The following is a 22,139-nucleotide window of genomic DNA, read 5'->3' on the forward strand; positions in this document are numbered from 1 at the left end:
TGACAGAGACCTCAAATACCAGAGCAGTCCTCTTGAATGGGTTGTACTAGTCTCTTGTCTGTGGCAGTCTGGTAATTTGTTAAGATATAAAGCACGAAGATAATAAGAACCAAAAAGATGATATGAAGCTATCATGAAAGTTTACGCGTGAGAAAATAAACTTCAGGCATTAGAGTGTTATAGAATGTGAGAAATTAGATCTCCTTGAAAAATGAGGACAGTGATTAAAAATGCATATGCACAACCTAAGTAACATAATCTTATACTTGAATATATAATGATCCCATCAGTTGTGCTAATCTAACAGAGAGACCGTAGAGGCAGACTGGCCCTCTTCAGTTTTCTTCGTATTTGTAAGATTTAAAGGTCAGTGCAAATACATAAATTTCTTAGGGCAGTGTGAAGCAGTTCGGGGGGGGGGGGGGGGGGGGAGGGGGAGGAGGAGCGCATACGCAACTCAAAAAAATTTCTTTCCAAGGTAAGATTTCTTAGTGCTGTTTAGTACAAAACAATTGTTAATAATTAATATAGTCATCAGTAGCTCAGACTGTAATATACAAGTCTGGTAACTGCATAGTTGCTGGTTCGAAATTTGCTAGTTGCAATTTTTTTGTTGTTATGTTATCATTTAAATGTCATATTTACTAACAAATGGAAATCTTAACTAACAAATATTGAATCATAGTTTTTTTTAATAAAAAGAACATCTTTTTATTTTTAATTACTGCTTGAATGAAGATAAATTAAAGTTTGGTACAAATATGCTAACTGCCTTATTGTTAAATGAAAACAAATATGTACTTCAGTAATATTATTCAGTCTCTAGAAATGAAAAAGAACATTCTTTTATATTCAATGTTTTGCACTGGTGTACCAAATTTTAATTTATTATGAATACTGCCATTTTCGTACTAGTGGTAATTAAAAATAAAAAGATTATTTTTATTAAAAACTATGGTTGAATATTTACGATTTCATATTTCTATTTGTTAATAAAACTTTTGCTATTAACAAGTATCAAAAGAGCAAATATACAATTATACAATGCACTCAACTACTGACTGCCATGTTAATAGTACACAGATGTGTTGTACTTAATGCACTCGAAAGTTTTACAATGTTCAAGTTTGGTTTTGAAAATTGTATCAGACTGCTTTACGAAACTGATGTCTGTGCACTGAGTTTCAAATCCTATAAGTATGTAGAAAATGGAAGACACTCAGTGTGTAAGGTCCCTTTGTAAGAATAAAAGATGGGAATTACTATTTTTTTCAGATTGCTTGAGGTACAAGTGGTTTTAAAATATTTTAAAAATGTAATGTTTTGTACAAACGAAAAGTAGACAGTTTAAGTGATGGCTACTTATAAAGCTTCTAGAATGAAAAATGTTTTACAAAGTGCTACGTATAGTAGAATGTCCAGTTGAAAGTGGTATCATTGATCAAGGGGCAGTTGTAGTAACAATGACAATCAAAGTACATAGGACAACTAAAACATGTAGACAGATTTAAATGTTCAGTAAGATAGATAAAGTTGTAGTAGTGTCATATCTCATGAAGGACTTTAAACTTTTGGTATAGGACAGGAGCATGTAGAAGAACTATACCAGCATAGTTGACAACACAGTGGATGGATTTGTAACCAGTAGAACGGTTTATGATAGGAGGAATCCTCCATACTATACAATCATTGTAAAGAAACAGAGACTACACGTTTGGCTATCAAGAGAGCCATGTATGAAGCCTTCAGTGGCTACCACACCAGAATGCTGTTGAAAGATCTCTTGCAAAACGCAAAGAAATTCTGTGTATATATAAAGGCTATTAGTATCACCAAAGCTAGTGTCCAGTCACACACAGACGAGACAGGAGTCTTGCCCCAATTTGATCCTCGTACCACTGAGAAGATTAGTGAAACAGATATTAGTGTCAGAGGTGTTGAGAAACTGCTGAAAGTCCTCACTGCAATGCAAAAATCTTCGCTGCAATGAATTGTGGAGGCCATACATATCATTTTACAATATTGTTTGTTGTAGTAGTATAAAGTAACTGAGACTAACCAAGCATTAGTTCTCATGATTCTGAAGTTTGTTGCATTACGCTTGCTCAGACTTGATGACTTACATTTTAAACTTTCTTTTATCAGCATAGTTTAATTTTTAACATTTGCTAGTGTTCAAACAAAGTATACTGTATCATGCCCTGCACTGGCTGCTGAAAATATATGTGGATGTGGACAAAGATTCCTTTGCAGTTTACCCATGGAGTGCTACTGTAACCTCAACCAGTGGAGGAAGATGTATGTTTACTAAAACAACACGATTATTACACAAAATTTGAAACTTCAGTTGTTTGTTGAGTGTAATCTTCCCGAAAGCAGATATCAGTTAAATCATTTTCTAAGAACCAGTGCTATAAAGTTTCATTCATTCTGTAATTTCCTTTGCTTATTCTTAAGAGTTTAAACGTTTGTATGTCTCATGAACAACTGCTATTCAATATGTGACATACTATTAAAAAGTGAATATAATGTTAAGAAATTTGGCTTTCCAGGTTCCTGTGCCTATCACTGAAAAGCGCTCATACTTCATGGCTATGAAATGGTTAATTGAAGCAGCTAAAGACAAAGAACGCACAGTTCATTTTCCAGAAAAGCTTGCGTGGGAATTAGTGGATGCTGCAAATAATCAGGTACTGTCTTTTGACAATGATCTCATTTGCGTAAATTTTGAAACTTAAAATCTAACCTCAACAGTGAGAATTCATGTTTTTATTACTTAACTTTGGGCCAGTGATAATATACACCACTTAACAAAAACATGGTCGAATGGCGATGCTGGGGCTGTTTCCATGTCAACCTTAGGCATTGGCTCTGGTGTTGGTGCTGCCAGTGCTAATAATACTGTTATCAGCAGTTGCTCAGGAACAGGTGACAGCATTCCTGACCATGGCATCAGAAGCAATAGAGAAACTGTTGGTTCGGCCACCAAGGATGGATGGTCACACCCGTGCGGGAGTAGAGAAGCAGCAGTGATGTGATCATGGTGCCTCGAGCAGAGGCCGACCTCCATTTAGATGTCGCAGAGACGCTGCCCCCGGCATGTGGCGATAACAGCTGGAATCCATTTAGGGCAATGTCCGAAACCATGCATTCAGACAGCTACATCTGGCCGAAAAGCCACAGTGGGTGCATGGGTTGATGCCCAGCTGGAGGATGCAGGAGGTGCAGCTGCTTCCTCGGCTAGCACCCATAGAATAGCTCCACTGGGCTCTTATAATCAGTCAGCATGAAACTGTATGAGGAGAGAAACCGATCTAAGGCAACGTGGGATGAAGAGTTGGCAACATACTTTTTCATCTGAGTTTTGAATGTTCGCACTAGGCATTTCACCTCATCATTAGATTTTGGATGGAATGTCGGGGCAAGGAAGTGACAGATACCATGAGCATTGCAAAATGCTGCAGACCCTTGTGATGAAAATTGTGGACCATTATCAGATACTAAACATCTTGGCTAAGCATTTGAGTGAAAAAATTTTGGCCAAGGCTCTGATGGTGACAGTTGTGGATGTGGAAGCACAACGAACAACGTACAGAAAATGAGAATATGTGACAACAACCAGCAGCCAATAAGCATTGAGAAAAGGGCCAGTGAAATCCACATGTAAACGATCACATGCATGGACAGTGTCAGCCAAGGAGACAGTGACGTCCAGGGAAGTGCTTGGTATGTCTCACGCTGTGAACAATACGCAACTAGGCAGGTAATGTCACCATTAAAACTGGGCCAAAATACATGTCTATGGGCCAACGCTTTTGTGCGTCATACACACCAATGACCTGCATGTAATAAATGGAGAACCTCTGAACAAAGCAGTGAGGGGATCACTACCCAAGGGGCTGTGTGATCTGTGTCTAAAACCTGAACACTGTCCACAACAGAGAATCGATTTCGAAAGATGTAATACTTGCAGAGGGGGTGGATACACGAGAAGGTGGTGAATCCAGCAAACTATGATCTTCTACAATCAGGATCCAAAGCTACAGCCTTCATGATCTGCATGTTAGTTACAGGAAAGCCATCAACTGTCTGCCATGTGGCAACATCAATGTGGAAACAAAACAATTCTTCGTAATCAAATCATAGGTTCGAACCGGCCAGCAGGCAGGACAAAACATCGGCATTTGCTTGTTGATTCCTGGGGTGGAAATGAATCTTGTAGTTGTAATGCGAAAGGAAAATAGACGAACATTGAATGTTATGTGCTGCTTTATCTAGTAATTACGCAGAATGACAGAATAAGGAAACCAATGGCTTATGATCAGTGACCAAGTGGAATTTGGTACCTTGGAGAAAAACGTGGAATTTCTTCACAGCATATACAATGGCCAAAACTTCCTTTTCTGTCTGAGAATATCTAATTTGAGCCTGGTTGTTATGTCACTAAATAGGGCGCAGACTGCAACATGGTGTAAGGGTGGAAAATGTGATTTCACAAGCCGGTCATCAGGGGCGAAACTGAGTCCCTTTCTACAGCAACGCATATAACAGCTGTGCAATTGTTGCTGCCCCAGGCAAGAATTTATGGTAGTAGGCGACTTTGCCCAGAAAAAACCTGAAGCCCTTTGACTGATGTTGGGAGTGGAAGCAATACAACAGCAGAAACATGTTGATGCAGGGATTTGAGACCCTCATGAGAAACTTCAAATACAAGATAAATGATAGAAAGTTGAAAAAATTGACTTTTCCTAAATTACACTTCAACCCCACCACTTGGAGGACAGAAATAAAGAATAAGGAGATTTTTTAAGTGTATTTTGTAAGTGTCCTCAGTGGAGCTACCAGAAACTAAAGTATCATCCAAATAGTTTGTACAACCCTGCACAGACACTGCAAGTTGTTCCAAAAAATGTTGAAAAATAGTGGGAGCGCTGATGATTACAAAAGGCAACTGCAAGTATTGGTACAGTCTACAAGGGGTATTGACAACCAACGTATGTTGTGACTGTATCTAAAGGGAGTTGTAAATAGGCATCTGAATTGTCAGTTTTTGAGAAATATTAACCACCTTATGACTTTGCAAAGAATTTGTTCAGGCGCAGTATCAGATATGTATCCACTACAGATTGTGCATGCACAGAAACTTTAAAATTGCCGCAGACGCATAAGCAGCCCGATGGTTTCTTTACTGTAAATAAGGAGGATAGACCATTCACTTGATGCAACTGGCCGAAGAATGCCAGATTACATGTGGTGATATAATTCACCTTTAACTTATTTCCTGTGTGCCACTGGAACCAGATACACCCAGAAAAAATGAGGCCGAGCAGAAGGTTTCATGGTAATGTGCGCTTGAAAATTGTTGGCACACTCCAATCCAGGAGACAACAAAGAGGAAAACTCGGAACATAATGCATCTAACTGCGTATATGGGACTTGTTAGGACACTAGATTCACTTCATCTGAAATGTTAAAACCAAACAACTCAAAAGCATCTAATCCAAAAACATTCTCTGTACTCTGTTTATTGTAACCTACTAAGTTTCGTGACACAAAGAGAAGTGGAGGGTAGCTCAAGTTCTTGTAAGTTTGTGAGTTTAACGAGGTTACCACAGCTGCTGTATCCATTTGCATCTGCAGAACTTTACAAAAAACCATAACATCAATGAAAAGCTTGTTTGGCATAACAGAAATTGCTGATACAATATTTATGTACATATCTGGATTGGGATTGTCATGCTGAATATGACATTACAAACAGAAGCAATGTGTGCTGAATTTTTGCATTATGAACAGAAGCAATGTGACCATTTTTGTTGCAGTTATGACAGGTGCCCAGCATTTTGGGCAGTCCCAGTGCTCATGATTAATGAAACAATAAGGGGAGGATGGGAGCGTGGTATGCATATGTTGCTGTTTACTGGTCTGTTTACTTTGTTAGTGCAGCTGCTGCTGGGAGCAAGGCTGGCAGCCTTGACGCAGTGATCATGTCTTCCCCCTGTGAACTATCTGAAGCATGTTGAGGAAAGGATTGGATTGGTAATACCTCACACCATGACTCAATTTGGTTACCTGCAGCGTGCGACACCTCAAACGATTGTGCAATAGCTAAAACCTCGGAGAGGCATGGATTTTCACACTTGAGGGCTCTCTCTTACACCTCACAATCCAAAGCTAAATGAATGATAGCATTTCTCACCATACGGCTCTTTATGCACATCAGACAGAAAATGACAATGACGGCTTAACCCACAGAGTTCAGACACCCGTGCTCGATAGAATTGATGTGGTTGCTTCCTACAGTAGTAAAACTCAACCCAGGATGTGATAACATGAGTGCATTTACAGTAGTATTTTGAAGAGAAGTTCTTACATTTGGTCAAATGTCAAAGAAGAGGATCCTGCGAAGCTGCAAGTTGACATAGGACTTGATACATTCTTGGTGATAGCCATGACAGGAACAAGGCAGGACATTAAATAGCATCAGTAATCCTCATAGGTTGAAAGTGTTGTCGCAGACATTTCTCGTATGTGTCCCATTCTTCAAACAGGCTCATCATTTGTAGAAAAGGGAGGCAGATAAATCATGGGAGTCACAGAGGTAACACAGCCTGAGGAGAGTGCTGATTAGACAAAACAGAAACCAATGATTAAAGGACCAAATGCAGGACCAACCAGAGTAGGAATTTGAGTGGAGAACAGGACCACACCAAATTACAGATTCCCTGTCATCCTGCACCATTGGTCCGATTCTATCAGCAGTTGAACTAGGGAACTACCATTCCATGTGTATGCTGCCATTAACACCAAAACAGAAATGGTTATATTTGGAGTGCTGCCGTGACCAGATGACCAGGAAGCCTGGACTGCTGATGAATGATGTTGCATTGTCTTCCGCAATGAATCATGGTTCGGCATTACCCCTGATGACCATCGTAGGTGGGTATGTTGGTAACATGGAGGAGAGGTCTGTCAGTCTTCCCATATTTTTGAGATAAAGAGTGGTATTTCTCTTGGCGTCACTGTGCGGGGAGCCCTCAATGTTTTCATATCACAGCTGGTAGTGATAGAGAGAACTCTGATGGCACAGTGGTATGTCACAGACATCCTGCATCATCAGGTGTTACTCCTCATGTGACAGTATCATGGCGTCAGCAGGTCAGTGCTTATCCACGTATGGCATTTGTGTCTGTAAACTGTCTGTATGTTGTTGAGGCACTTCCGTGGCCAGATCAGTCCTCGATACAACATGTTTGAAACCAGCTTAGACGTCAATTTCATGAAAGTCCCAGCACCTGGGATATCAAGGGTCAGTTACAAAAGTTGTGGGCTGGCTTGCCTCAGGAGGAGGATACAACAGCTTTGTGACACCCTCCCCAAATGAATCAATGCATGCATCCAACAAAGAGGGAGAGCAACCTAACACTGATAAGTGGACTCATAGTGCCAAGTTCTTTGTAAATTTGACTTGATTTTTTAATGACTGAAATACCATCACATACTCTCTCAACCTTTGAATTTTCCTTTTGTTTCGTTATCCCCTTCTGGGCACTTCACTTTTCTTGTGAGGCAATGTGTATATTTGAGGCTGTATTAATGAAGAGAAAGAGTAAAATACAGCTAACAGCAGCATCAGAATGAATGCATCACATGGTTTCCATATTTAATCAGGAGAAGGGAAAAAGGAAAAGAGGAAATTGTACATTGTGTAGAAAGAGAAAATTCACTCTGAACCTGAGTATAAATAAGATGTTTCAGTTGGTGGGAACAAAGCAGTATGCTGTGGTCTGTCTCCTGATAATTTAATGAAGCAATGCTGGAGAGAAGGAAGTCGGCAACATTGTTGACAAGAAGAAAAGAGTAGGGATGAATAGCCAGGGATGAATGGATGGAGTATGAAATTGAGGCACCCAACAGCTTGGTTTTCAGCGATGTTACTAAGACACTAGAGAGGTTTGTGAATCAACAGGAAGCCTAAAATTATTCCAGTGTTAGTGTACGGGGCGTTATACGAACAACACAAAGGCATGCCTATAGCTTTCATTAAATGTGTATCAGCTAATTTCCATGGCAGCTGCCTCATGACTCTGTATGTCTTCCATTAGGTGAGTATAAACTAAGAAGCATGTGATTAAATTAAGCTTCCCATTATTTTCACGAGATTGCAAGCTGAATACTGCCTCTCTGAGTTTATAGGTATTTTTGCACAGATAAAAGTCTCATGGATTTAGAGCCGGGGAACGAGGAGGCTAATCAATTATCCTACCATTAAAAAATCTCATAACACTGCCTTAGATGCATTGATGGCATGTGTTCTTGCATTGTCCTGCATGAAATAACCATAGGTCTTTTCACTACCTGTTAGTTTTCTGGAAAACACAGAGAGATAAGATTGCAGTATACCATTCACATACCCATCAGAAGTTATGATTTGGTTGAGAAAGAGTTGTCCAGTAATTCACATTGGAGTAATTACATACTATACTCCAGTTTTCACATTATGCAGCTGCTCTTGATATAACAGGTGTGTTCTAAATCTCCAACATTGCTTGTTGTGCAACATCACATGCCTTGATAAATGCAGCCATGCTTCAACAGAAAACTCCGTCGTCCACAGGCTGAAATAGCCAGTTGCAGTACTGATACCAATCAGAGACCACTTTGCCACTTAATGTACTGCCATTAGTTACTGAGATTTAAGTTTGTGCACAGCTCTGTGAGCTGATGCTATGGACACCATGTGGAGTGCTAAGTATTGCTATGATTTTCTTGAATTTCTTTCTGAGACTGCTTCTAACTTGTGAATTTTATTCTTGCTTGAAATGCTTGGTTTTCTAGACCTTTCTTGTCCAACATGGATCCAGTCACTTGAAATTTCTTTACTAATCTATGTGTCATTGAATCATTTTGAATGTGGACATCAGAAAATTTCTATGTGAAGGCAAGTTGACATCTGAAACTCTGTTGTTGCATAGTTCAACACAAGAACACTCATTGATCCATTGTATACACTATAGTGAGTAGTAAATGAGGCACAAGGCACACAGTTAATCGATGCATCACTTGAACCACTGTCAGAGTAACAGGCCAGAGCGCCACATGGCAGTCAGAGCCCTACTGGTTTCCACAACCCTGGAGGCAACACTGGCATCATATGTGAACCAACCTTTGCAGCTTATGGCATGGTCATCCAAGTGAGACAGGGTGTTTTAACTTTTATCACTCTGAAACTGAAACTTTTATCACTCTCTCCAAGTGAGACAGGGTGTTTTAACTTTTATCACTCTCTACCATCATTTTCCCTTCACCATATAGGCCTACCACAATATCTGCAGAAGTAGAAGAAGACTGAAATTTATTGTTGATGACACACTTGGTATTCAGGCTGGCTACACAGGTGTACATCTCAGGCATTAAGAAACTCTATCCATGAAATTTGAATTGTGCAGCTCATGAAACTCAGTCGGGGTGAAAATTATGAGAAATTAGCGATGCCAAAATTTAGTGTCACAGGAGGCGCTGTTGTTGCATTTGAACTCATTGGCTGGCAGTATCTCACCCTGTATGAAAGAATAGTGGAAATAATAGATGAAGCTTGTTGTTTGTTGTGGTCTTCAGTCGTGAGACTGGTTTGATGCAGCTCTCCATGCTACTCTATCCTGTGCAAGCTTCTTCATCTCCCAGTACCTACTGCAGCCTACATCCTTCTGAATCTGTTTAGTGTATTCATCTTTTGGTCTCCCTCTACGATTTTTACCCTCCATGCTGCCCTCCAATACTAAATTGGTGATCCCTTGATGCCTCAGAACATGTCCTACCAACCGATCCCTTCTTCTAGTTAAGTTGTGCCACAAACTTTTCTTCTCCCCAATCCTATTCAACACCTCCTCATTAGTTATGTGATCTACCCATCTAATCTTCAGCATTCTTCTGTAGCACCACATTTCGAAAACTTCTATTCTCTTCTTGTCCAAGCTAGTTATCGTCCATGTTTCACTTCCATACATGGAATTGAGGGTATTACACTCCATACATATACTTTCAGAAATGACTTTCTGACACTTCAATCTATACTCGATGTTAACAAATTTCTCTTCTTAAGAAACGCTTTCCTTGCCATTGCCAGTCTATACATTATATCCTCTCTACTTCGACCATCATCAGTTATTTTGCTCCCCAAATAGCAAAACTCCTTTACTACTTTAAGTGTCTCATTTCCTAATCTAATTCCCTCAGCATTACCCGACTTAATTCGACTACATTCCATTATCCTCGTTTTGCCTTTGTTGATGTTCATCTTATACCCTCCTTTCATGACACTGTCCATTCCGTTCAACTGCTCTTCCAAGTTCTTTGCTGTCTCTGACAGAATGACAATGTCATCAGCGAACCTCAAAGTTTTTATTTCTTCTCCATGGATTTTAATACCTACTCCGAATTTTTCTTTTGTTTCCTTTACTGCTTGCTCAATATATAGATTGAATAACATCGGGGATAGGCTACAACCCTGTCTCACTCCCTTCCCAACCACTGCTTCCCTTTCGTGCCCCTCGACTCTTATAACTGCCATCTGGTTTCTGTACAAATTGTAAATAGCCTTTCGCTCCCTGTATTTTACCCCTGCCACCTTCAGAATTTGAAAGAGAGTACTCCAGTCAACATTGTCAAAAGCTTTCTCCAAGTCTACAAATGCTAGAAACGTAGGTTTGCCTTTCCTTAATCTAGCTTCTAAGATAAGCCATAGGGTCAGTATTGCCTCACATGTTCCAATATTTCTACAGAATCCAAACTGATCTTCCCCGAGGTCGACTTCTACCAGTTTTTCCATTCGTCTGTAGAGAATACGGGTTAGTATTTTGCATCCGTGACTTATTAAACTGATTGTTCGGTAATTTTCACATCTGTCAACACCTGCTTTCTTTGGGATTGGGATTATTATATTCTTCTTGAAATCTGAGGGTATTTCACCTGTCTCATACATCTTGCTCACCAGATGGTAGAGTTTTGTCAGGACTGGCTCTCCCAAGGCCGTCAGTAGTTCTAATGGAATATTGTCTACTCCCGGGGCCTTGTTTCAAGTCAGGTCTTTCAGTGCTCTGTCAAACTCTTCACGCAGTATTGTATCTCCCATTTCGTCTTCATCTACATCCTCTTCCATTTCCATAATATTGTCCTCAAGTACATTGCCCTTGTATAGGCCCTCTATATACTCCCTCCACCTTTCTGCTTTCCCTTCTTTGCTTAGAACTGGGTTTCCATCTGAGCTCTTGATATTCATACAAGTGGTTCTCTTTTCTCCAAAGGTCTCTTTAATTTTCCTGTAGGCAGTATCTATCTCACCCCTAGTGAGATAACCCTCTACGTCCTTACATTTGTCCTCTAGCCATCTCTGCTTAGCCATTTTGCACTTCCTGTCGATCTCATTTTTGAGACGTTTGTATTCCTTTTTGCCTGCTTCATTTACTGCATTTTTATATTTTCTCCTTTCATCAATTAAATTCAATATTTCTTCTGTCACCCAAGGATTTCTACTAGCCCTCATCTTTCTACCCATAGGTCCTCTGCTGCCTTCACTACTTCATCTCTCAGAGCTACCCATTCTTCTTCTACTGTATTTCTTTCCCCCATTCCTGTCAATTGTTCCCTTATGCTCTCCCTGAAACTCTGTAAAACCTCTGGTTCTTTCAGTTTATCCAGGTCCAATCTCCTTAAATTCCCACCTTTTTGCAGTTTCTTCGGTTTTAATCTACAGTTCATAACCAATAGATTGTGATCAGAGTCCACATCTGCCCCTGGAAATGTCTTACAATTTAAAACCTGGTTCCTAAATCTCTGTCTTACCATTATATAATCTATCTGAAACCTGTCAGTGTCTCCAGGCTTCTTCCATGTATACAGCCGTCTTTTATGATTCTTGAACCAAGTGTTAGCTATGATTAAGTTGTGCTCTGTGCAAAATTCTATCAGGCGGCTTCCTCTTTCATTTCTTAGCCCCAATCCATATTCACCTGCTACGTTTCCTTCTCTCCCTTTTCCTACTACCGAATTCCAGTCACCCATGACTATTAAATTTTCGTCTCCCTTCACTATCTGAATAATTTCTTTTATTTCATCATACGTTTCCTCAATCTCTTCATCATCTGCAGAGCTAGTTGGCATATAAACTTGTACTACTGTAGTAGGCGTGGGCTTCGTGTCTATCTTGGCCGCAGTAATGCGTTCACTATGCTGTTTGTAATAGCTCACCCACACTCCTATTTTTTTTATTCATTACTAAACCGACTCCTGCATTACCCCTATTTGATTTTTTATTTATAACCCTGTATTCACCTGACCAGAAGTCTTGTTCCTCCAGCCACCGAACTTCACTAATTCCCACTATATCTAACTTTGACCTATCCATTTCCCTTTTTAAATTTTCTAACCTACCTGCCCGATTAAGGGATCTGACATTCCACGCTCCGATCCGTAGAACGCCAGTTTCCTTTCTCCTGATAACGACGTCCTCTTGAGTAGTCCCCGCCCGGAGATCCGAATGGGGGACTATTTTACCCAAGAGGATGCCATCATCATTTAATCATACAGTAAAGCTGCATGCCCTCGGGAAAAATTACAGCCGTAGTTTCCCCTTGCTTTCAGCTGTTCGCAGCACCAGCACAGCAAGGCTGTTTTGGTTAGTGTTACAAGGCCAGATCAGTCAATCATCCAGACTGTTGCCCCTGCAACTACTGAAAAGGCTGCTGCCCCTCTTCAGGAACCACATGTTTGTCTGGCCTCTCAACTGATACCCCTCCATTGTGGTTGCACCTACGGTTCGGCTATCTGTATCGCTGAGGCACGCAAGCCTCCCCACCAACGGCAAGGTCCTTGGTTCTTGGGAGGGGGGGGGGGGGGGGGGGGGGGGGGATGAAGCTTAGGCAGTGTATTTGAAAAATTGAACATACCCAACTACATCTACCACCCCTTCTGTCATATGATATATAGGAACCGTAAACTGTAAAGTTCTGGGACTCTGATAGGTGAAGTCAAGTTCCTTCATGAATATAATACATTTTTTCTCAAACATTGTTATTGTAATCAATTAACAAACCATAACTTCTTCTTTAATACTATGTAACAATATTATGAAAGGATAGTTGCTACTCACCATATAGTGGAGATGCTGAGTCCCATCAAATAGACCCCCCCCCCCCCCACACACACACACACAAATGCAACTCACGCACACATGACTGCAGCCTCTGGCAGCTGAACAGCTGAAGCCACACTGCGAGCCGCAGCAGTAGTGCATGATGGGAGAGGCAACTGGATGTGGGTAAGGAGGAAGATGGGGTAGGGAAAGCAGAGTAGGGATGGGGGACGGTGAAGTGCTGCTGGGGAGCATGCAAGGATGAGATGAAGAGAGGTTAGGGCAGTTAGGTGCAGTCAGGAGGTTAGATGGAGAGCAGGGGGGAGGGGAGATGGAGGTCAGAGAGGAGGGGGGAGGGGTAGTGGAAAAGGAGAGATGTAAAAAGACTGGGTGCATTGGTGGAATAGAGGGATGTGTACTGCTGGAATGGGAACAGGGAAGGGGCTGGATGGATAAGGACAGTGACTAATGAAGGTTGAGGCCAGGAGGGTTACAGGAACGTACGATATATTGCAGGGAGACGGCGTGCTCAGCAACAGGGTGGTCCAATCGTTTCTTGGCCACAGTTTGTCGTTGGCCATTCGTGCCGACAGACTGCTTGTTGGTTGTCATGCCCACACAGAATGCAGGACAGTGGTTGCATCTCAGATTGTAGATTACATGACTTGTTTCATGGGCAGCCCTGCTTTTGATGGGATAGGTGATGTTTGTGACCAGACTGGAGTAGATGGCGATTGGAGGATGTATGGGACAGGTCTTTCATCTAGGTCTACTACAGGGTTATGAGCCATTAGGTAAGGGATTGGGAGTAGGAGTTGCGTAAGGATGGACAATTATATTGCATAGGTTCAATGGATGGCGGAATACCACTGTGGGAGGGGCGGGAAGGATAATAGGCAGGACATCTCTCATTTCAGGGCACAACAAGAAGTAATCGAAACCCTGGAGGAGAATGTAATTCAGTTGCTCCAGTCCTGGATGGTACTGAGTTACAGGGGGAATGCTCCTCTGTGGCCGGATGGCGGGACTTTGGGAGGTGGTGGGAGACTGGAAAGATAAGGCATGGGAGATTTGTTTTTGTGCAAGGTTGGGAGGATAACTACAGTCAGTGACAGGGGGAATGCTCCTCTGTGGCCGGATGGCGGGACTTTGAGAGGTGGTGGGAGACTGGAAAGATAAGGCATGGGAGATTTGTTTTTGTACAAGGTTGGGAGGATAACTACAGTCAGTGAAGCCCTCAGTGAGACCTTCGGTATATTTTGAGAGGGTCTGCTCATCACTGCAGATGCAACGACCACGGGTGTCTAGGCTTATGGAAGGGACTTGTTGGCATGGAACGGGTGGCAGCTGTTGAAGTGGAGGTATTGCTGGTGATTAGTATGTTCGATATGGATGGAGGTACTGATGTAGCCATCTTTTTGGCAGAGGTCAACATCTAGGAGGTGGCTTGTTGGTTTGAGTAGGACCAGGTGAAGCAAATGGGAAGAACTTGTTGAGGTTCTGGAGGAATGTGGATAGAGTGTCATCACCTTTGATCCAGGCAGCAAAGATGTCATCAATGAATCTGAACCAGGTGAGCGGTTTATGATTTTGGGTTTTTAGGACGGATTCCTCTAGATGGCCCATGAATTTGTGAGCATAGGATGGTGTCATGCGGGTGCCAATGGCCATACCATGTATTTGTTTATAGGTGATGCCTTCAAAGGAAAAGTAATTGTGAGTGAGTTAAGGGGTTGCGACCAGGGGTTGTGTATGGATAAACAAGTATATTGTATAGATTCGGAGGATGTACTGTACTTAAAGCTAGGCTGATAGAACTGGAAGTTGTACTGATAAGTATTGTAGTTAAGGGAAAAATGGATAACATAGAGCATCAATCTAGATTTGTCATTTATCGAGTAGATACTTAACAAGAAGGATATTTGGGGTAGATGGGTTACTAATTGTGATACAAAATCTCACTGAGAATAGCAAAAATGGTTAAAAGAATAGAAGATATTCTTCAGAAATTAGAAAAGTTTATTGTCACTAATGGGTAAGGGCCTTTTCCGAACTTTTTTGTATTACATTTTAGCATTAGGAGTGCATTTTTTTCCTATCTGGTCACCGATGTCATTTCTCCGTGTTCCATTACCCAGTTCATATGTCTTGCTCCCATGTAATATTACCAGCATGCTATTAGAATTTCAGGCAAACAGTAGATTTTACTTTTTAATATGATATTCAGTTTCCTAAATGAGCTGAAAACAATTTTTACACTATTGTTTATATGTTTCAGTGTCCATCTACTTTTTTTCCTTTAGTTATTTTGAGTACACAAATTCATCAACTGCTTGAATAACTTAATTACTAATATTTACTATCTTGTTGTAGTTAACTTTTAGGCCTAGTCTCATAATTGATCATCCAAGCTCTTTCCATTCCTTGTTCAAATGCAGTTGTGCAATGAAACAATATCCTCCTCATATCAAAGATAGTTTGGGTAGACTTGTTTCTACATATTATTTCTGCATTCCAACTTACTGGTAAAAAATAGAAAACCGTTTTTGTAACCTAGATTCAGCTTCCTTAATTTTGCATTTTCGTCCCTTTTCATATGATGTAATTGAAGTTATAGCCATATTGTAAATCAAGTATGTTCAAAAATTTACCACTCCTAACACTGTTTCCACCTCCGAAAGCACTCTTGGTATGCCGCTTGCTGAATCGCGCAAATTGCGTTTTGTGAATTTTCTTTTATGTCATCCATCGTTGCAAATCTTTATCCTTTCAGCAGGGTCTTTAACTTTGGAAATAAAAAAACTCTGCTTGGCCATATCTGCAGAGTACGGAGGATGAGGCAGCACAGTGATTTAGTTTTTTGGGCAATAGTCACGCACCAACAGGGATGAATGCACAGGTGCATTATCGTGATGCAAGAGCCACGAATTGTCTCGCCACTTTTCAGGCCATTTCCTTCTCACATTTTCTTCCAGGCATTGTAACACGTCCCAATAGTACCGTCGATTAACAGTTTGTCCCTGTGGCACGAATTCATTATGAACTAATCCTTCAGACTCAAAGAAAAGTATCAGCATGGCTTTGACATTTGACCTGATCTGAAAAGCTTTTTTTGGTCTTGGAGAACCTTTCTGGACACATTGTGAAGATTGAACCTTGGTCTCAATATCATATCTGTAGACCCACGTCCCATCACCAATTATGATACTCTGAAGGAACATACTATTCTCATTTGTGCGATCTGAAAGCTCTTCTTAGATTGCGAGGCGAAGGTCTTTCTGGTCTTGACTCATGACCTGTGGGACAAATTTGGTGGCAGCATGATGCATTCCAAGATGCTGTGTCAGGATTTCATGACATGATTCAACTGAAATGTTACATTCTTCTGCAATCTCTTAGAGAGTCAGTCTTCGACTGTAACTCACAATTTCATTGCTGTTCTACATTCTTCTGCAATCTCTCAGACAGTCTGTCTTCAATTGATACACATTGCTGTTCCTGACATGAACATCGTCAGTAGACGTTGAAGGACATCCTGAATGAGAGTCATCTTTAACTTCCATCTGACCATTTTTAAATGTCCTTAACCATGGTAGCAGTGGTATTGAACATGCATCGGTCGTTAACTTCCATCTGGCCATTTTTAAATGTCCTTAAAACTAAAGGCAAACATGAAATAAAATAAGAGGTTCCAATGTCATTGTTGAAAATCTTAGACATCTGAAATGTGTGATATGCAATAATGTCTGAAGCACTGAAAGAGTCAAGGCCAAGCTTATCTTTGTTAATCACCACAATGTACAATAGCTGTGGTTATCCATCCCCAACCATGTTGAGCTACATCATTCTTTGTCAACATAAACTTCAAAATACCTCCAACAAAGAATAATGCCCTGTGCAGAACAGGTCGAGCTCCTAATTGGCTCTGCATTTTAATTGATAAATTGTCAATAGACTTATAAATAGTACCATGCGAATGCCTTCTCCTCCTATAGTAACACAGCATCTCTGTAAGATGTTCAGTGCTGTTGCACAAGCAGCCTGACCTTTCGTACAGCTCACACCCAAACCTCCAGGTGTCAGACACTCAGATTAGTGCCAAACATTGTGTGTCAATGGAGTATCAACCAAAACGCCACTTTAGTTCGACTGTGTGCTGTTCTCCAGTAGAAGATGTGGAAATGGTAATTAAAAATAACACCAGAACTACGGAGTATATGCAAACCGTATCTGTGAGCTCTGAATGTGAAGATTGGATGAGTTGGTTAGAGTGTCACATCATCGTACTAAACATCCTAAGTTTGAAACCCACAATATTTTTTTAACAGATTACGCATGATATTGTTATATGGGAGAACATTTTTCTGCCATGTAAAATGATGTTTCGGAGTTTGTAGTAATGTTCTTTTGGCAGTCTGCTTTCACTTCATTAGTTGAAAGTAGTAAACCTATAGAGTATACTTGTATGGATAGGTGTGGTGTTATCTATACAAATGTATGCTATAGGTTTGCTATTTTCAGCTAATGAAGTGGAAGCAGACTGCCAAAAGAACAGTGCTATAAATTCCTAAACATCCTTTTACATAGCAGAAAAATTTTCACCCATATAACAATTTCATGCATAGTCTATTAAAAAAAATTTCACCTATGGGTTTCAAACTTGGAACCTTTAGTACAACGATCTGATCCTCTACCAACTCACTACCAGAGATCTTCACACTCAGAGCTCACAAGAACAGTTTGCCTATACTCCAAAGTTCTGGTGTTACTTTTAATTACCATTTACACATCTTCTCATGGACGACAGTACACAGCATGAACTAGATCAGTGCTTTGATTGATACTCTATCAACACTCAGTGTTTGGTACCGATATGACTATATGAGTGCCCGACATCTGGAGGTTTGGTGTCAGTGTTGCACAACAAATCATGAGCCGCGACTCACAGAGATGCCCAGAGGTGCCTCACACAAAGAGCATCCCAGGGTGCCCCTGAGAGCTACAACACCAAGAAAAATCACTTGTTGGCTTTTAGAAAGCTCAGTGTGTTGTTGTAGTTTTTATCCCCAAGGTCAAAGTTCTTTATTTCACTTCTTATAATAAACTGTAAAATCAGCTACTGTTCTTAAAATTGCACGTACAACGGCACCTTTAAACCGTACATAAACAGACTCAGTCTCATTATCCTTATGAATGTCACGAGTCCTTAAAATTAAAGGCATACTAAAAATAAAATAAGAGGTTCCAATGTCCCTGTTGAAAACCTCAGACAGCTGAAATGTGTGGTATGCTGTAAAGTCTTGAGTGTTGAAAGATCCAAGACCAAGCGTATCTATAACATCACCACAATTACAATAGCTGCGGTTATACACCCACAACCATGGAGCTGCTTGTGTAACGGCATTGAATGACTCACAGAGATGCTGCGTTACTGTAGCATTCATAACACTGAACACGACTTAAGCACTGATAACTGTAGGCTTCCTGCATCATTTGGTAAGCCTCTGTAAAGGTTTCTTGAGAGTCATGCAAAATTTAATGCAGACATGTTGCTCCTTTACCTCCGCCATCTTGAAATTTGCAAAGTGTGCGACACAATGTTCTACTCAATACAGCACTGAACAATAACTGACAGACATACAACAACGAAACTTCTGGCAGGTACACATTAAACATAGGCATGTGCAGGGATGCCAACCACATTTCGCTTCAACACACCATTGGCACAGAATTACAAATGTTCTGCAATTTTTTGAACAGATTTCATACAACAGAATGGACTTACAGTTATTCATATCATTGTTAACTTGTTACAGACTAATAATTTGGTTATCATCTTCATATTTAGCAGATATCTGCAATGTATTACCAGTGCCTTTACAAATAATTGGTCTTTTTTTCGTATTTAAGCCCTCAGTGTAATCATTTATAGAGGTTTGAATTTGTCAGTTTTATTGAGAATTTGTGAATACTTAGTCTGGACTGAACCTTAAGGAGTTAGCATCTTCTAGGTTAGTATCCTCATTTTTCATCCTCATGTATTATTGATCTATGGCCTTTGCAAATTCTAAACTGGTTTACCATTGACACTATGGAGCAATGAGTCAGATGTACCGATTCGTCTTGGATGCTTAAATTTTGACGAAGGCCTGGACTCACAAAGAGGGGTCACCAGTGGTGGGATCAACTTTTTGAAACCATCTATATGGTGAGGAAGGTTAAAATCCCAGCTATCACACGCTGCAGGCATTCACACTGGTGGGCACTCATTTGCAAATAATGACCAAAAAAATTGAAATTTTGCATGGTGCTCAGTAGCATTAAAAGAGAAGAATTTTGCAGATAGGTGGTGTGGTGTAATGTCTAGTGTAAGCTGTTCATGTGTTGAAGGTCATGGGTTCAAATCTTGTCAGGTTCTTTAAATTTTTTCATTTTTAAATTTTTATTGAAGTGGCTCTGATCATTGTTTATATTCAGTTAATTGCTTTAAATGTACATTTTTTATTTCCACTCCTTTGTCGCATCATTTTAATCACCATATGATTTTTTTCATTTGTTCTCTTTTTTTCTTTGTTTCTTTTATGTCATTATATTGAACATTGGCACATAAGAATAAACGTAAAACTATATTGCAAAACAATAGTATTGCATAAAGTTCAGATTCCAGTATTTTCAGCAATCACAATTCCACACTTAGATTCTGAAGGGATTATTAGGATAATGAAATTCAAGCAAAATGAGGAATAGAAATAATGAATGCAATGACGTTGATGGAAAATAGAATGATTAAATGAAAGATATTAATATGTAATTAGTACCTAAAATTAATTAAAATCATGAGAACAAAGGTTTCAAGCAGGAAAAGAATGATAGGAAGAAAAAGGAGAGCAAATGCAGCAGTTGATATGATGATTAAACTGACGTAATGAAGGAACAGAAATAAAAAATTGCATTTAAACCAGTTAATTGAATGAAAATAATGATCAAAATAATTTCAATTAAAAAAAAAAAGTACCTGACGCGATCCAAACCCACAACCTTACATATGTCAGTGCCTTACCCTATCCATTACACTATACAACTAAAGTCCACATCATGTTGGAAGGCCGTTCTGCGCGTCCCCCTCCACTAGCCACTGGCAGCCAGTAATATGCATTCTCTTTCCAAGCAGCTAGCAACAAGAATCTCTCTTCTACATGCTGCACTTCACGACAATCAAATTATTCATTCAACTGTCAGTTTTTTTTTTTTTTTTTTGTTTTTGTTTTTTTTTCTTTTTTTTTTTTTTTTTTTTTTTTGTTTTTTTTTTGTTTTTTTTTTGTAGCTGTGTAGGTGTGAATATAAATGTTTAAGTGTGATTAAAAAAAAGCCAGGTGATGGCAATAACTGAATTTGAAAGCAGGTCTCCTACTGTTGACAGTTGAACTCACAAAAACTGACTCCAGAGCCGTGTGGCATCAGCAAGAGAAATATAAAGAGAACTGTAAAAGAAAGTGCCAAAGCTGTAGGAACCGCAGGAAAATTTGGTTTCGTGTCACCTGGAAAGCATCAAAATCACAAGGAACCTGTAACACAAATGGATGGTATTAACAACGTTGTTTTAAAGTACTCCATGTGAATGATGAATGCCCAACATTACAAAAACTTGTTACAGTTATGCAGGAGAAAAATAGCTTTAGTGGTAAATGCTTCATCAGTGTAAAAGACGTTGGTTCCTGATATGTTAAGAATAGAGTTTTTTGTTCAAAGAAGTGACATAGGTGCAGCACAAACTACATCCCATATAAAGATTCATGATACAAAAGGAGGAGGTAGTTCAGCAGTGTACTACCTTGATGGAATATGGGCCAATTAGAAGCTTTGCAGGAAGCTCTGCTGGAAAATGCGTATTGGTACTGGCGGTTTTAAAGTTTTCATAGGAACAGGTTCTCAGATAATTATTCTGCATGCTGAATCTTCCTATGGTTTCGTTCCTGAGAGTAAACTTGTATTTGCGTATAAGAAAAACAGCAGTGACTACCATTCGGAAATGAACACTGTTAGTTTCGTGATGTGATTCACAATTCTTGTCATACCTTGCTTCGAAGTTGGTCATTGTCAGTTATAATTAAACTGTTACAGGGAAAACACCAAGTATAAACACCAGAAAAGCGGATATTTTTCCCTGACTTAAAAATAAAAATACTAAGCACAGTATAAACTAGACTCGTGCCGATGTCCTGCAGCTTGTTAATTTATATGGGTCACTTGACAGAACGTACAAACTTGACTTCCTTGCACGTGAATGGGGTCACACAGTTTTGCGTTTACCCATGCATCACTGTCAGTGTAGCACTATGGAATTAATGTGAGCAAAGGATAAGGCTATATGGGAGAAGGAAAACACATTCAAGATAATATTCACTGAATCGCTTGCGCATGAGGCAATAGACAACATCCCACCTGTAGTGTGGGCACATCTGTGCATGCTGAAAAGCTTCAGAAAGAATAATTTCACAGGGAAGTGATGGTGGATATAAGCCTTGAACGTATCACCATAAATTTACAATCAGATTGTTCGGAAACAGACTCAAATAGACATGATGGCGCTATTTCGATGTAGACTGTGGAACAAAGTAATAATATTTCTTAGTTTTAAAGACTTGTGGTTTAAAAAACATGTTTGTCAACATTTCAGTTTGATACATAATAATGAGAACTTCCTAGCCTTTTTGATTAGGACTTTGTATCCTTTAAATTACACAGACTTTAATGTTCAACATATTGCCCAAGGAGAAGTTAAGCTTCTCCCACCACATTTTTTGTACGCTCTAATATGCAAGAATGCAGCTGGATGAATTCGTCAAAAGTCCGATATTTCCACATGTAAACCCCTGTCATTTTCAAGGAACAAATTGGATAAGGCCTTAAAATGACAGTAACTGTTACTGGTCGAGATATCAGTGGTTTTTGATGTTATCGGTCACTGTTCCCTGGCGTTATTCGCAGTTGATGGTTAACTGTTTGCTTG

At 39.9% G+C, this 22,139-nt stretch overlaps 1 protein-coding gene across 1 annotated transcript in view; it reads left to right on the forward strand.

Moving 5' to 3' along the window:
• Positions 1–22,139, forward strand: part of LOC126458011 (28S ribosomal protein S7, mitochondrial) — an 88,531-nt gene that overhangs the window by 61,612 nt on the left and 4,780 nt on the right. The window contains exon 5 of the mRNA XM_050094791.1: positions 2,553–2,690. Within this exon, the coding sequence (XP_049950748.1) occupies positions 2,553–2,690 (138 nt within the window). The remainder of the gene's footprint in view (positions 1–2,552; positions 2,691–22,139) is intronic.

The sequence above is a fragment of the Schistocerca serialis genome, chromosome 2, assembly GCF_023864345.2.
Source record: "Schistocerca serialis cubense isolate TAMUIC-IGC-003099 chromosome 2, iqSchSeri2.2, whole genome shotgun sequence".
NCBI lineage: Eukaryota > Metazoa > Arthropoda > Insecta > Orthoptera > Acrididae > Schistocerca > Schistocerca serialis.